We start from the raw sequence: 14,243 nt of genomic DNA, 5'->3' as shown, positions 1-14,243 counted from the left end.
ACAAAGAGCGAGGGAGGGACCATCACTAAACATGACAAAGCAGAGCCTGAGAACAGAGGAAGGGAAGATGCAGAGAGAGTGAGAGGGAGGGATTAGAGCTAACCATGACTCAGAACATTCACCAGCATGAGAACAGACACAGGCAGGAAGGCAAACGGCTGGGCGGGGCTTAGGCCTAACCATGACACAGTGCATTCTCCAGTCTGAGGCAACGCTTTGAGTGGTCATACGACCGATCACACAGTGCAGAGGGCTGTAGACTGAATGTAGTGCACTTACACACATAGTAATACACTAATCAGCCAAAACATTAAAACCACTGATGATGTGAGGTAAATAATCAGATTATCAGGCTCCAGTGGCACCTGTTAATAAAGGGGGACTACATATTAGGCAGCAAGTGAGCAATCAGGTGATGATGTGTTGAAGCAGGAAAAATAGACAAGTGGAAGAAGGGTCAGAACATCTTTAGAACATCAGGCAGGTCTCGTGTGGGGTTCTTCTGGTATGCAGTGGGCAGTACCTACCAATAGTGCTCTGAGGATGGATGATGGTGAACCAGCGACAGGGTCATGGGTGGCCATGGCTCTCGCTGATGCTCATGGAAGCCCAACCAAACAACTGACAGGCCTTAAAGGATCTGCTGCTGGAACGTCCTGATGCCAGATACCACAGGACACCTTCAGAGGCCTTGTGAAGAGCAGGTCTCGATGGATTAGATCTGTGTTGGTAGCACGAGGGGACCTACACAATATTAGGCAGGTGGTTTTAATGTTATGGCTGATTAAGTTCTTGCCACTTTAAAAAGGCTCTTCATGTCTCTAGCCTGTTAAAATGTATAGTATATTCCAAAATATCCACAGAAGATATTTTCTATAGCTCTGGCCCATCACGCTCTGTCCGAATCACATGACCTCAGCTGCTCACTAATGTTGACCCTCGGTGGGGAAAAGTACACATGTGGACTCTAGCATTCACTGAGAGGCAGATGTTTTGGACGCTGTGGTGTGTTTACTGCTGCAGAATCTATAACCTATGAACCAACAGCTCAACGAATGGCAGGCAGAGTCCATTTGGCAGGCCATTTGGCCAGATGCAGGTCCAACTGTGACCACCTTTTAGCCGGCTGGGTTAAGTAACCAGATTTTACCGTTTTCGTGTAATGACTGACCAGGTCCAGTTTACCCCATGCCCTCATGCAGACCAACAACCTCAGGCCAGGTTTATTATTAATCACTCACTGTGTTTGTTATTTAATGTCAAATATAGCCAACATCTATAAATGAAGTTCTACTGAAGTCAGAATATCTATGTGTAGTTCTACTGAAGTTAGAATGTCTACATGTAGTTCCACTGAAGTTAGAATGTCTACATGTAGTTCTACTGAAGTTAGAATGTCTACATGTAGTTACACTGAAGTTAGAATGTCTACATGTAGTTCCACTGAAGTTAGAATGTCTACATGTAGTTCTACTGAAGTTAGAATGTCTACATGTAGTTCTACTAAAGTTAGAATGTCTACATGTAGTTCTACTAAAGTTAGAATGTCTACATGTAGTTCTACTGAAGTTAGAATGTCTACATGTAGTTCTACTAAAGTTAGAATGTCTACATGTAGTTCTACTAAAGTTAGAATGCCTACATGAAGTTCTACTAAAGTTAGAATGTCTACATGTAGTTCTACTAAAGTTAGAATGCCTACATGAAGTTCCACTGAAGTTATAATGTCTATATGTAGTTCTATTTAAGTTGAAATATCTAATTGTAGTTCATCAAAGTTGGAACTATAGACTTTAACTTGTAGTTCCACTGAAGTTAGAATGCCTACATGTAGTTCTACTGAAGTTAGAATGTCTACATGTAGTTCTACTAAAGTTAGAATGTCTACATGTAGTTCTACTAAAGTTAGAATGCCTACATGAAGTTCTATTGAAGTTAGAATGTCTATATGTAGTTCTATTTAAGTTGAAATGTCTAATTGTAGTTCATCAAAGTTGGAACTATAGACTTTAACTTGTAGTTCTACTGAAGTTAGAATGCCTACATGTAGTTCTACTGAAGTTAGAATGTCTACATGTAGTTCTACTAAAGTTAGAATGTCTACATGTAGTTCTACTAAAGTTAGAATGCCTACATGAAGTTCTACTGAAGTTAGAATGTCTATATGTAGTTCTATTTAAGTTGAAATGTCTAATTGTAGTTCATCAAAGTTGGAACTATAGACTTTAACTTGTAGTTCTACTGAAGTTAGAATGTCTACATGTAGTTCTACTAAAGTTAGAATGTCTACATGTAGTTCTACTAAAGTTAGAATGTCTATATGTAGTTCTACTAAAGTTAGAATGCCTACATGAAGTTCTACTGAAGTTAGAATGTCTATATGTAGTTCTATTTAAGTTGAAATGTCTAATTGTAGTTCATCAAAGTTGGAACTATAGACTTTAACTTGTAGTTCTACTGAAGTTAGAATGTCTACATGTAGTTCTACTGAAGTTAGAATGTCTACATGTAGTTCTACTGAAGTTAGAATGTCTACATGTAGTTACACTGAAGTTAGAATGTCTACGTGTAGTTACACTGTAGTTGGAGTGTCTGCATGTAGTTACACTGTAGTTGGAGTGTCTACATGTAGTTCTACTGAAGTTAGAATGCCTACATGTAGTTCTACTGAAGTTAGAATGTCTACATGTAGTTCTACTAAAGTTAGAATGTCTACATGTAGTTCTACTAAAGTTAGAATGCCTACATGAAGTTCTACTGAAGTTAGAATGTCTATATGTAGTTCTATTTAAGTTGAAATATCTAATTGTAGTTCATCAAAGTTGGAACTATAGACTTTAACTTGTAGTTCTACTGAAGTTAGAATGTCTACATGTAGTTCTACTGAAGTTAGAATGTCTACATGTAGTTCTACTAAAGTTAGAATGTCTACATGTAGTTCTACTGAAGTTAGAATGTCTACATGTAGTTCTACTGAAGTTAGAATGTCTACATGTAGTTACACTGAAGTTAGAATGTCTACATGTAGTTACACTGTAGTTGGAGTGTCTACATGTAGTTCTACTGAAGTTAGAATGTCTACATGTAGTTCTACTAAAGTTAGAATGTCTACATGTAGTTCTACTGAAGTTAGAATGTCTACATGTAGTTCTACTGAAGTTAGAATGTCTACATGTAGTTACACTGAAGTTAGAATGTCTACATGTAGTTACACTGTAGTTGGAGTGTCTACATGTAGTTCTACTGAAGTTAGAATGTCTACATGTAGTTCTACTAAAGTTAGAATGCCTACATGAAGTTCTACTGAAGTTAGAATGTCTACATGTAGTTCTACTGAAGTTAGAATGTCTACATGTAGTTCTACTGAAGTTAGAATGTCTACATGTAGTTCTACTGAAGTTAGAATGTCTACATGTAGTTCTACTGAAGTTAGAATGTCTACGTGTAGTTACACTGTAGTTGGAGTGTCTGCATGTAGTTACTCTGTAGTTGGAGTGTCTACATGTAGTTACACTGTAGTTGGAGTGTGTACATGTAGTTACTCTGTAGTTGGAGTGTCTACATGTAGTTACACTGTAGTTGGAGTGTGTACATGTAGTTACACTGTAGTTGGAGTGTGTACATGTAGTTACACTGTTGTTGGAGTGTCTACATGTAGTTACACTGTAGTTGGAGTGTCTGCATGTAGTTACACTGTAGTTGGAGTGTCTGCATGTAGTTACACTGTAGTTGGAGTGTCTACATATAGTTACACTGTAGTTGGAGTGTCTACATGTAGTTACACTGTAGTTGGAGTGTCTGCATGTAGTTACACTGTAGTTGGAGTGTCTACATGTAGTTACACTGTAGTTGGAGTGTCTGCATGTAGTTACACTGTAGTTGGAGTGTCTACATGTAGTTACACTGTAGTTGGAGTGTCTGCATGTAGTTACACTGTAGTTAGAGTGTCTACTGTGTTTCTATGCTGCAAAAACATGTTTAAATCTTTTTCCTGCAGTACTGAAGAACTGGATTTCCTTTACAGTCTTGACTTTTACTTTTGGTAATAACTGTGTTGATCAATTTTATTGCATTACTGTTCTGTCCCTTTAATGCTTCATTGTTTTCATGTGGTCATCATGTGTTTTTTTCTCCTTACAGATGTAACCTACATCCACCCAGTGGAAAGCAAGTGCAGCATTATAATAATCGTCCTTTTCTTACATAATGCCTGTAGAATGAGTCACAGCCTGCTCCTTGAGAACAGGCAGCCGTGATTTGCCTTTTCAGGGCAGAGATAAGACTGCGTCTTTAAATCTGAACCATGACTCAGCGAAACACCCCCCAGCAGCACAGCAGCAGCTGGGCAACATGGAAACCATTAGTCGACATTCTTTGCTGGGAGAGGGAGGGTGAGCGAGTGGAGCAGCTAACCATGAATAAGCGGAACATGTTCTGTAAACCTGAGCAAGGAGATTTCAGATAGCAGACTGGCGTTCAGACTTTGCCTACTGTACCTATAGTGCGCTACAGCTGAAGAAGGTGAAGCCATGCCTGTATCAGCAAGGTCATGAGTCCATATAGGCCTGTGCTTTCCCTGAACGAGTCTTTGGGGCTGGGGTGTCCAATCTTACCTTAAAAAGGCTGGTTTTAATTCCGTCCAAGCAGAAGCTCATTATTATCATCTTACATTATTATCATCAGTGGTTTAAAGACTGAGACTAACTATAAATTATAATAAAAAATAAAAAAATATTAAATATATATATATATATGCCTTCGGTCTAGATTTGGAATCCGCCAGCTTTTCCCTGTGTTAACCCTCCGAACACACACAGGAAAAGCATTGGTGCACTTACACACAAACACACACACTCACACACACCACTTACACACACAAAGCTTATGAGTCCTCTGAGAAAATCAATCAATCAGCCATAAAATTAAAACCACCTGACAGCTCTGTCCTGTCAAGGCATGGATTCCACAAGACCTCTGAAGGTTGTCCTGTGGTATCTGGGACCAGTATGTTAGCAAGAGGTCCTTTAAGGCCTGTAGGTTGTGAGATGGGGCCTCCATGAGCATCAGGCTGCCTTGGGCACCTGTGACCCTGTTGCTGGTTCATCGGTTTTCCTTCCTTGGAGCCTTGGAGTTTTTGTATATATATATATATATATATATATATATATATATATATATATATATATATATATATATATGTGTGTGTGTGTGTGTGTGTGTGTGAATCAAATATACACAACATAACTAGATTTCAGAACATAAAACATTGCTGTGAGGACCTGACTGCCATCAACCACGAGTTGGACAACATTAGTGGGTCAGATATTGATTTTGGATGACACTCCACTGGCCAGAGCTTCATGACTCCAGAGAATACAGCTTCACTGCTCGGCATCCCAGCACCGAGGGGGGTTCACAGTCCTCTAGCCCACCCTTGGAGCTGGGACTGTTGACCACACTCTGCTTCAGAGTGTCCCATTTCATCAGCAGTGTAATTCAAAGGAGCAAGTATTGTAAGTGCAAATGTATCTTCTGTTTTATAATATTTACCTACATTTTGGGTTAAATTGTTTTTGATTAAATGGTTTAATTAAAACCCCGGGCTGCGTTTCTCTCCCCGGCCACCAGGGGCGCTGCTGCTCTCGCTCTCTCCAATGGTGCATTCATCCACTGATCAACATGGCGCTGAAGTTAGCTTGAAGTTTACGAATGGTAGCTCACGGTAATTTTGCTCGTCACTAAACAGAAACTGCAGTCAGTCGGGGATGTCTGAAGCGTGTCGTTTAAAACTGCAGAGCTATGGAGTCGAGTCGGTGGGGATATTACGAGTTTGCGGCTTTAAAAGTCGCGAGTTAGCTATAGCTTGCTAACTGAAGCTAGCTAAACTGCTAGGCTGATTCAGCTAGTTATTTCACTAATAACCCTTATTAACTGTCACCAGTTGTATAAAAATACCCCGCAGGTGTTGTTAGTGAGTTACTGAGCAAGGAGAGAAGTGGTGTCGGCTGGCTAGATGGTTATCTGGCTGACATGCTAACATGCTAACAGGCTAACTGTACATAAACAATGCTTTCCCGCCTGGGTTTGAACCCCCTTGTTTATGTACGGGCAGTGGCCACCTGCTGAGGCTCCAGGCAAAGTTTCCCTGCCTATGTTTTAAAGGTTATGGCCAGTATAAGGACTTAATAACACCTAAATGACCAACTGACCCCCATAGCACAGCCCAGATGTTTTAGAGAGCAGTCAGTTGCTGCTGCTGCTGCTGCTGCTGCTGGGCACCAAGTGATGGTTGTCCATGTGCTCCGAGTTGTCATCAGTGAACCAGTGGGGTTCAGTGGGTTCTTACACTGGTTTTATGTGGGTTTTGCCTCACGTGTGCTAAAAACAGGTCATTTGCATTATTATTGTACTATAATATAATGTTTTATTCCCACCCTCCTTGCTGTAAGGAGGAGAAGATGCTGAGAGCTTGAGAATGTGATCCTTATAACTTTGGCTTATGTTTCAGATGGAGGGTGAGGTGAGCCTGGTGGCAGGCCGCAGTCAGAGAGAGAAGAGGAGATCTTACAAAGACCTCCTGCGAGAAGAAGAAATAATTGATGCAGAAGTTCGGAAGTCCTCAAAGAAACGCCCAAAGGTGAGGAGGCCAGGGACTGATGCAGGGTTCCCACACATCCTGGAAAAAAAAAACATGGAAATCATGGTCATGGAAATCCCTGGAAAAATATTAGTGAGATCCTGGAAAAGTTGACTGGTATTAAAAATAAATAACTGTGTCTGAATAAACACACTATGTCCAAATGTTTGTGGACACCTTCTCACAAATGCATTCAGCTTTTTCGAGTGGCAGCAGTTGCTGAAACAGATGGACACAAACACACACACAAAGCTTGTCTAGTCCTTACAGTAGGACTCTCTGGGTCATATAAACATGAACTTGAATGCCAGGCGTGGGCTAGAGGGGTATAAAGCCCACCAGCGTTGAGCTGTGGAGCAGTGGAAGAACTGTGTTCGCTAGAATGATGGTGGAGCTCCATCCAGTACTTTGTTGGGGGTGATGAGGTGGGGTGGTGATCATTGAACATCCTGACCTCAGTAACGCTCTTGTTGACGAATTCATTCAAATCCTCACAGTAATGCTACTCCAAACTCTAAGAGAAAGCCTTCTTCCCTGGACAGTAGAGACAGTTTCTCCAATAAAGCACAATCAAAGACCCTTGATTACAGAAGGAACAATGAATGAGCGGGTGTCCCAATACTTTTGTCTCCATACAGTGTACATATAATTAAAACAAGCACTGTACTTCATTTTGACTTGTTTAATTTCCAAAAATCTTCTGGAGTAACGACCAGTGTTTCCAGTTCAAGTCAGGAACCAACATATCAGTATTAATTCTGACACGTCCAATTAATTTTTAGTGTTAAAAACTAAACATTTCCATTTTATACTTCCCAAGGATGCTGAGGGGCCCTTAGCAAGCACTGAAGTTCACAAGAAGAAAAAGAAGAAGCATGAGGAAGAGGATTATCACTACAAAGGTGAGCAAGAATGCCAATCACAAGATGAATGAGTGATAAATAAATGTCATATCATTGATTTTTTTTGTTTACGTATCTCACTCTGTCCCAAAGATCATGGTTCTGGGGCGCACCACAAAAAGAAGAAGAGACTATTGGAGAACCACGGTGCCTCCGTGTCCTCCTCCAGCTCCCCACACACCGCAGTGACTGCCATGGGCCTCCTCCAAGCCATCACCTCCCCCACGGCCGTGGGCTCTGAGCCCAGCCCCTCGTTCCCCAAGAAGCCCTTGTACCCCTCGCATCACCAAATGGCTAAGGAGAGAAAGCGAGAGAGCATGGGGATGCCCAAGCCCGCCAAGAAGCAGCAGCAGCAGCAGCAGCAGCATCAGCAGCAGCATCAGCAGCAGCAGCACATTGTGCGAGAGGCGCTGCCTGTGGTTGGAGAGGAAGTGGAGCTGGAAGGTGAGAAGCTCTTTCATAATCATTTTCGTTGGAAAGGAAGGTAAACTGGCCTGTGTGAGGAGGAAGGAGGGATCTTCAGAAGATGCCTGTGCTCATGTGTTCCTCCACCGCACCACAGGTAATTATGTGGGACCCTACGAGTTTCTGGACGATGACAGCTCCTCATCAGCAGATGACACAGAAGACGGGCAGCTGGTCATTGACGACTCCTTCGCTTCACACAACAGGAAGAGCAAAAAGAGTAAGAAAAGCAAGAAGAAGAAGGACAAAGATAGGGAGCGGCGACACAGCAGTAAAGGGATGAAGAAAAGTACATGTAAGTCTGATTCTGAGTGACAGTGATGGTCAACGCTGTGGTCAGGAGTTCTTTGCTCTGAAATGCTTATTTTCTGAGCTCTTGCTTTGCCTTTGTCTCTCCTTGTCTTCCATCTTTCCTGCACGTTTTAGCCAACGGCAGTTCGGAGGGTGGGTTATACCCTGGGGCACGGCCAGGATCTCACAGTGAGAAGAAGAGGAAGAAGGAAGAGAAGGCCAGATTAAAAGCTGAGAAGGTAAGATGAATTGATCAGATTATTTACTGATCCAACTCTTGCAGTGTAATAAAATAAGAGAATACAGCGAAACCAAATCGTCCAATCAAAACAAGCTATGTGGACAAAATTAACGGGACACTTTTACCTCATTGTTTCTTCACAGTTCTTTAACTGTCTCCACCGTCCAGGGTAGAAGGTTTTCTCCTAGATTTTGGAGAAGCACTTGAGGTCAGGATGCTGGATGAGTACATCATCCCCAATTCCCCAACACTGTTCCACTGCTCCACAGCGTAATGCTGGAGGGCTTTATTGTGCGGGTTCATGTTTATCTGAGAGTTCTATTCTATTGGCATACTTCTCTACAGGGACTAGACAAGCTGTTTGTATGCATTTACACGCGAATGTGGGCAACTTAAAAGTAGCTAAATGCCTTCATTAGAAGGGGTGTCCACTATCATTAGGACACGCGGTGTGTGTCAGGTTAGTAAGACGTTAATGTACCAGTACTAAGGAATCTTGAATTGTATCGTATCATGATAAATTATTAGGTTATTGTGATACACAAAACTAATTTTTTCAGCATATCGATAATTTGTGGACATCACTGTTCAAAGAGCACTGACCAACTCCTGGGTGGAGGGCAGCAGGTTTTGAATGAAAATCACTGCACTAAGTGTGGGTTGGTATTTGGATATTTGTGTTTAAAATATGAATGTCAAAATATCACATGAAATATGGTGTTATTTATATATTTGGGGTGATATTTAAATATTTGTGATATTATATTTCGACCATATCGGCCACCCCTAGTTTTAATAAATCTGAAAGTGGGTCCTTTAAGACATGTGAGTTGTTGGAGGTGGAGCCTTCATGGATCCCCTCAATGAGCCTTAGGTGTTGCCAGAAAAATACCACAAGACTTTCCTGATGTTTTGGAGATGATCAGCAGGACTAGTTCCATTCTTGTTTCTTAGAACTTAAAAACCGTCCGTTTACATTGTTTTCCATGTAGCTTCATAATACCTCCAACCCTTGAAGTGTGGACATCCTTGAAGATTCAGAGAGGGCAAAGGATGGAATTAAACTGTATGTAGAATTAGTTCAAATTACACATCCTCTCTCTCTCTCTCACACTCCCATTGTGTGTATCTCTCTCTCTCTCTTTCTCCCCACAGTCCAAGAAAAAGGTCCTCACTGCATATCAGATCTTCTGTAAGGAGTACAGGTTGAGCATTCTGGAGGAGCAGCCAGGTCTCGGTGAGTACTCATTTAGTAGCTCTTGTAGCTCTTGAATTTACAATCCTTCACCAAAGACATAACAGAGAGCATCTCAGCGAGAGTGCCTTTCACTATGAGCAGTTTGAGCTGTTATGGATCTGGTTCAGCGTTATTGCATATTTATAAAACGGATAGTTACGGTCCTAAAATCTGATCATATTAGTGCGTCACTGTTTTAAAGCCAGTCAATCCTTTTTTGAGGTAAATAGTGTCTAAAGTTTCCTGCTAGGCGTCTTAGCTAGCAGAGTTTACACTGACTGACTGACTGGTGGAGGAGCGGTTATTGCCAATATTATTCACATATGAAATTCATCAGTTAAATACTGAAGTCTCGCGTGTTTTGTCACCATTTAATTACAGGAATGCAGCCAGCTTCTTGGGCTTAAATGCTTAAAACACAGCCCCAGGCTAGCCCTATACGTCCTGCAACTTTCCTTTCGAGGAAGGGTCCCTTCAGAAAGAGGGGACTGCATTTCTACATTATGTGGCATTTGATTGGTTTATTGTAAATGGATTTATTTGTAAATAAATAAATTTATTTATTGGACATGGGTGTATTTCATCATATTTTATGTTTTGTGTCGTGCCAAAAAAGCACCTTTCCCTGTGATCAATTTGCAGTAACGCACCGCCTCTCATAGCTTAGTGCTTTTCCAAATCTAACCCATGAGGAAAATGTGATGTAGCTTTCTATTTAAGGTGATTCAACGGGCTGATGGTGACATTTAGTACAATAGCTCTTGTTTTAGTGTTGCTTTCAAAGGTCACTGCCTTATCAAACCCATTGTGAAAAGCTTCAAAAATAGAATAAACAAACACTAAATGTTTGATTGCAATGAAATGGGAAATGTTGGAGATCATTACGTTTTTTATATGAATATGAATGTTTACCTTATTACATTTTTGTGTTGCTGTTTATCACAGATTTCGGTGATTTGAGTAAGAAGTTGGGAGATGCTTGGAACCAGCTCCCAGAGGGAGACAAACAGGTATCACCATGCAGTTGTCCGTACTGAGCAAGGCCTGTTCCTGGATATGTTGCATTGTTGAAATAATTGCAATAAGACCAGTTTATGTCCCTAATATATTAATAATGCACTGATCAGCCATAACATCAGCACCTATTATAGAGTAAGTCCCCCTTGTGCTGCCACAAAAGATCTGACCATTCGATGCATGGATTCCACAAGGTGTGCTGTTGTATCTGGCACCAAGACAGCAGTCAGCAGCAGGTCCTTTAAGTTGTTGGAGCAATTATGGTAGATACTGACCGCTGCATACCATAAAACTACCACTAAAAGACTTGCCTGATGTTTTGGAGATGTTCTGACCCAGTTGTCTGTCCATCACAGTTTGGCTCTTGTCAGAGTGGCTCATATTCTTGCCCCTTCATAAATTTACAGTTAACTTGCTGCAGACATATCCATCCCATTGACATATGCCATAGTATCTGTGTAGTGTTGCTGTACCAGTGGTACTAATGTTATGGCTGACCAGTGTATTATAGTTACCTTTATATAAAGTCTTCTGCTTGTCATTCTCAGGTGTGGAGGGAGCGGGCGGAATACCTTCAGCACAAGCGGATGAAGTCCGAGTCCAGTGCAAGCAAACACAGCAAACACAGCCAGCCCAAACCTGCCAAAGACACCAGCAAAAATAAAGGCTAGTAGCCCACCGCCCAAGTCACCTCTGCCACTCTTGACATTTTAACTGATGTTTTAATGAATGTCCTTGATCCATCAGACTGTAACCCCACCCCACCCCACCTCACCTTCTGCAGGTGTTGCATCTTTCCCAGGTGTGGTTACCCCAACAACAGGAGCAGCTTCAAGTGTGCCAAAGAGGGCAGAGCCACCGGTCTCACCGGCACAGAATGGCACAGTTCTAGTTCCCATAGCTGATGTCCCGCCCTCCCCGCTCAGAGACCCAGAGGTGGACCCCATCGATGCCGCTGCCCACCTGCAGCTGCTGGGGGAGTCGCTCTCTCTGATTGGCCGAAGGCTGCAGGAGACAGAGGTATGGTAGGCTTTCACGCCCAGTTTGTCGTTAGAGACTGGGAACCTCACCTAGCCAGGTGTCTTGTAGTAACGCACATTGCTTTTGTGTGTGTGTGTGTGTGTGTGTGTGTGTGTGTGTGTGTGTGTGTGTGTGTGTAGGGTATGGTGACTGTATCAGGCTCACTCTCCGTGCTTTTGGACTCAGTGCTGTGTGCTCTCGGTCCTCTGGCATGTCTCACCGCTCAGGTGCCAGAACTCAATGGCTGCCCTCCTCATGTACTGGTAACTGCGCCGTCCTAAACACCTTCCTATAACACTACTAGTGAACACAGCAGATTATAGTACCTGATAAGAGCAATCTGTTGATTTACAGATCTATCACAATAACCTGTGGGAACCGGTATCTTTATTTAAGGTCCGAAAAAGGACACGTATAGACAGCTGATGTTTGTTTGGTTGCTAAGTAAAAATAAAAAAAACCCTTATATTTACTCAGTACATAAACACCCAGTAGTTGTTTGGTAAGGGTTTTCTGTATGTTTAAAGAGGATGTAGGCTACAGTAACTCACTGTTAATGCTGCCAAACGTTACATGAAAGCAGTCTGATTAAGTCTGAACTTCGTTATCCAGCTATTCCTCTGTATTTGCTGATCATTCACAAATAGAAACTTGCAAATTTTGCAAGCTTTCAACAAGATACTTTTCTTCTGGGTCTTGCTGTGTTTTTATGACTTGCAACACGTATAAGCTAGAGATCCTGAGAATTTCTTTTCCCAGTTTTGACATTTTTCACATGATGTGAATCTGGATGTTGTTGATGTGATGATAAATGGACCAGTAGAAATGCTCCAAAATCTTTTTACACTGATTTGCATTAAAGGTCAGGAAGGTTTTTTCCTTAGGTTGACATGTTAGAGGTTTTTTGCAAGTGTGACAGTATGTATATAATCTCGTATAGTAGATTTAGTTGTAGTAAATCTGATAAATATGTACGATATGGACAAAAGTATTGGGACATCTGCTGATTCATGGGTTTTTTTTTGTTTGTTTTTTTAAATCAAGGGTGTTTAAAAAAATTAAAATAAAAATGAGCTGATCCTGCTTATGTTGGAGTAACTGTCTCTACTGTCCAGGGAGGAAAGCATTCTTAGATTTTGGAGCATAGCTGTAAATATTTGAATACATTCAGCGACAAGTGCTTTAGTGAGGCCAGGATGATGGATGATCACCACCCCACTTCATCCTCAACCAACTCCCCAACCCCATCCCAAAAGCATTAGATTGAGCACCATCTATCATTCCAGAGTTCACAGTTCTTCCACTGCTCCACAACTCAATGCTGGGGGGCTTTATACCCCTCTAGCCCACACCAGAGCCTGTCTGCTAAACCACTATGGGCAGTTCTTCTCTACAAGGACTGGACAAGCACTGTGTGTGTGTCAGCAGTGTAGCTAGATGTGTCTGTAGACATTTGGATGTATCATATAGATAGATAGATATAGATGTATTCTCAACGTCGCCACACTTCTAGTTGGGATGTGGTGCGTTTGGGAGGGAGGGAAGGCTTCAGGTTAATGCGGTACTGTTATGGAAGTGCTCTGCTTGTGCTCACAAGTCTGTATAAGCGAGATAAAAATCTGATGAACAGAATTACGTTATGTAAAAAAAAATGTTGCGTTTGCTGCAGCTTCCTGCTGTTCTCTGTGATCATTAACTGTGATCTTCGATTTTCTCTCCCAATCTTTTCCAGTCAAACACTCTGGACAATATAGCCTACGTCATGCCTGGACTCTGATTGCCACTGGACCGACTCTGTCTCACTGTCGGACACACAAAACACTCTCTCTATCCCCCCCCCACCTCTCTCTCTCTCTCTCTCTCTCTCTCTCTCTCTCTCCCCCCCTTTCTCTCTCTGTCTCTTATTGTCACTCTGTGGATAAAGGACCTTAGCTGGTAGCTCCTCACCTTTGGGCCATTGTGGGCCCAGACAATACTCCTGTTTTCCAACAAGGAAAAGGACTTGAATTGCACATTTTTGCACTGGACAGACCACAGGAACACGTCTACTTTTAACCTGCTTCTTAATCCGTTGTTCCATTTTTATCCTCTACTATTGGTTATGTTTTTCTGTTGGCGTGCGTTTTGTTGTTCTTTCAATTAAAAGTATTTTAGTGATGGCTTTTAGCTTCTGTGCGCGTGGTCTGATTTTTAAAGCGGGGGGATTCTTTTCTGCAGTAGTTGTTTGGTAAGGGCATCCTTTATGTTTAAAGAGGATGTAGGCTACAGTAATTCATCATTAGTGGTCCCTAAACCTCTTTTCTGGGGGCAGGTGTTGAGAATTGCTCCAGATCAGGTTGCAACCTGACCAGTTCAGATTGATTTATCGTTACCTCTCAGGCAGACAGGCAGTCAGTCAATCAGTCAGTCAGTCAGCCAGCCTATTCTTTAGTA

At 41.9% G+C, this 14,243-nt stretch overlaps 1 protein-coding gene across 1 annotated transcript; it reads left to right on the top strand.

The window, feature by feature from the left end:
* Window positions 1-5,648: 5,648 nt before the first annotated feature.
* LOC140559817 (HMG box-containing protein 4-like) lies at window positions 5,649-14,116 on the top strand. Its single transcript, XM_072683478.1, has 12 exons — window positions 5,649-5,722; window positions 6,509-6,637; window positions 7,458-7,539; window positions 7,633-7,983; window positions 8,102-8,299; window positions 8,431-8,534; window positions 9,692-9,773; window positions 10,719-10,783; window positions 11,339-11,456; window positions 11,575-11,810; window positions 11,951-12,073; window positions 13,543-14,116. The coding sequence occupies exons 2-12, from the start codon at window positions 6,509-6,511 to the stop codon at window positions 13,585-13,587; spliced, it is 1,533 nt and encodes a 510-aa protein (XP_072539579.1). The 5' UTR covers window positions 5,649-5,722; the 3' UTR covers window positions 13,588-14,116.
* Window positions 14,117-14,243: the final 127 nt, after the last annotated feature.

This window comes from Salminus brasiliensis, chromosome 7, assembly GCF_030463535.1.
Source record: "Salminus brasiliensis chromosome 7, fSalBra1.hap2, whole genome shotgun sequence".
Taxonomy (NCBI): domain Eukaryota; kingdom Metazoa; phylum Chordata; class Actinopteri; order Characiformes; family Bryconidae; genus Salminus; species Salminus brasiliensis.
This window is presented reverse-complemented; position numbering and strand designations above follow the sequence as displayed.

Bases quoted from the DNA above. Each gene is read 5' to 3' on its own strand.
- LOC140559817 (XM_072683478.1), top strand. From the start codon at position 6,509: ATGGAGGGTGAGGTGAGCCTGGTGGCAGGCCGCAGTCAGAGAGAGAAG. The intron at 7,984-8,101 runs GTGAGAAGCTCT...ACCGCACCACAG, and splicing joins AGAGGAAGTGGAGCTGGAAG to GTAATTATGTGGGACCCTAC. The intron at 8,535-9,691 runs GTAAGATGAATT...TTCTCCCCACAG, and splicing joins CCAGATTAAAAGCTGAGAAG to TCCAAGAAAAAGGTCCTCAC.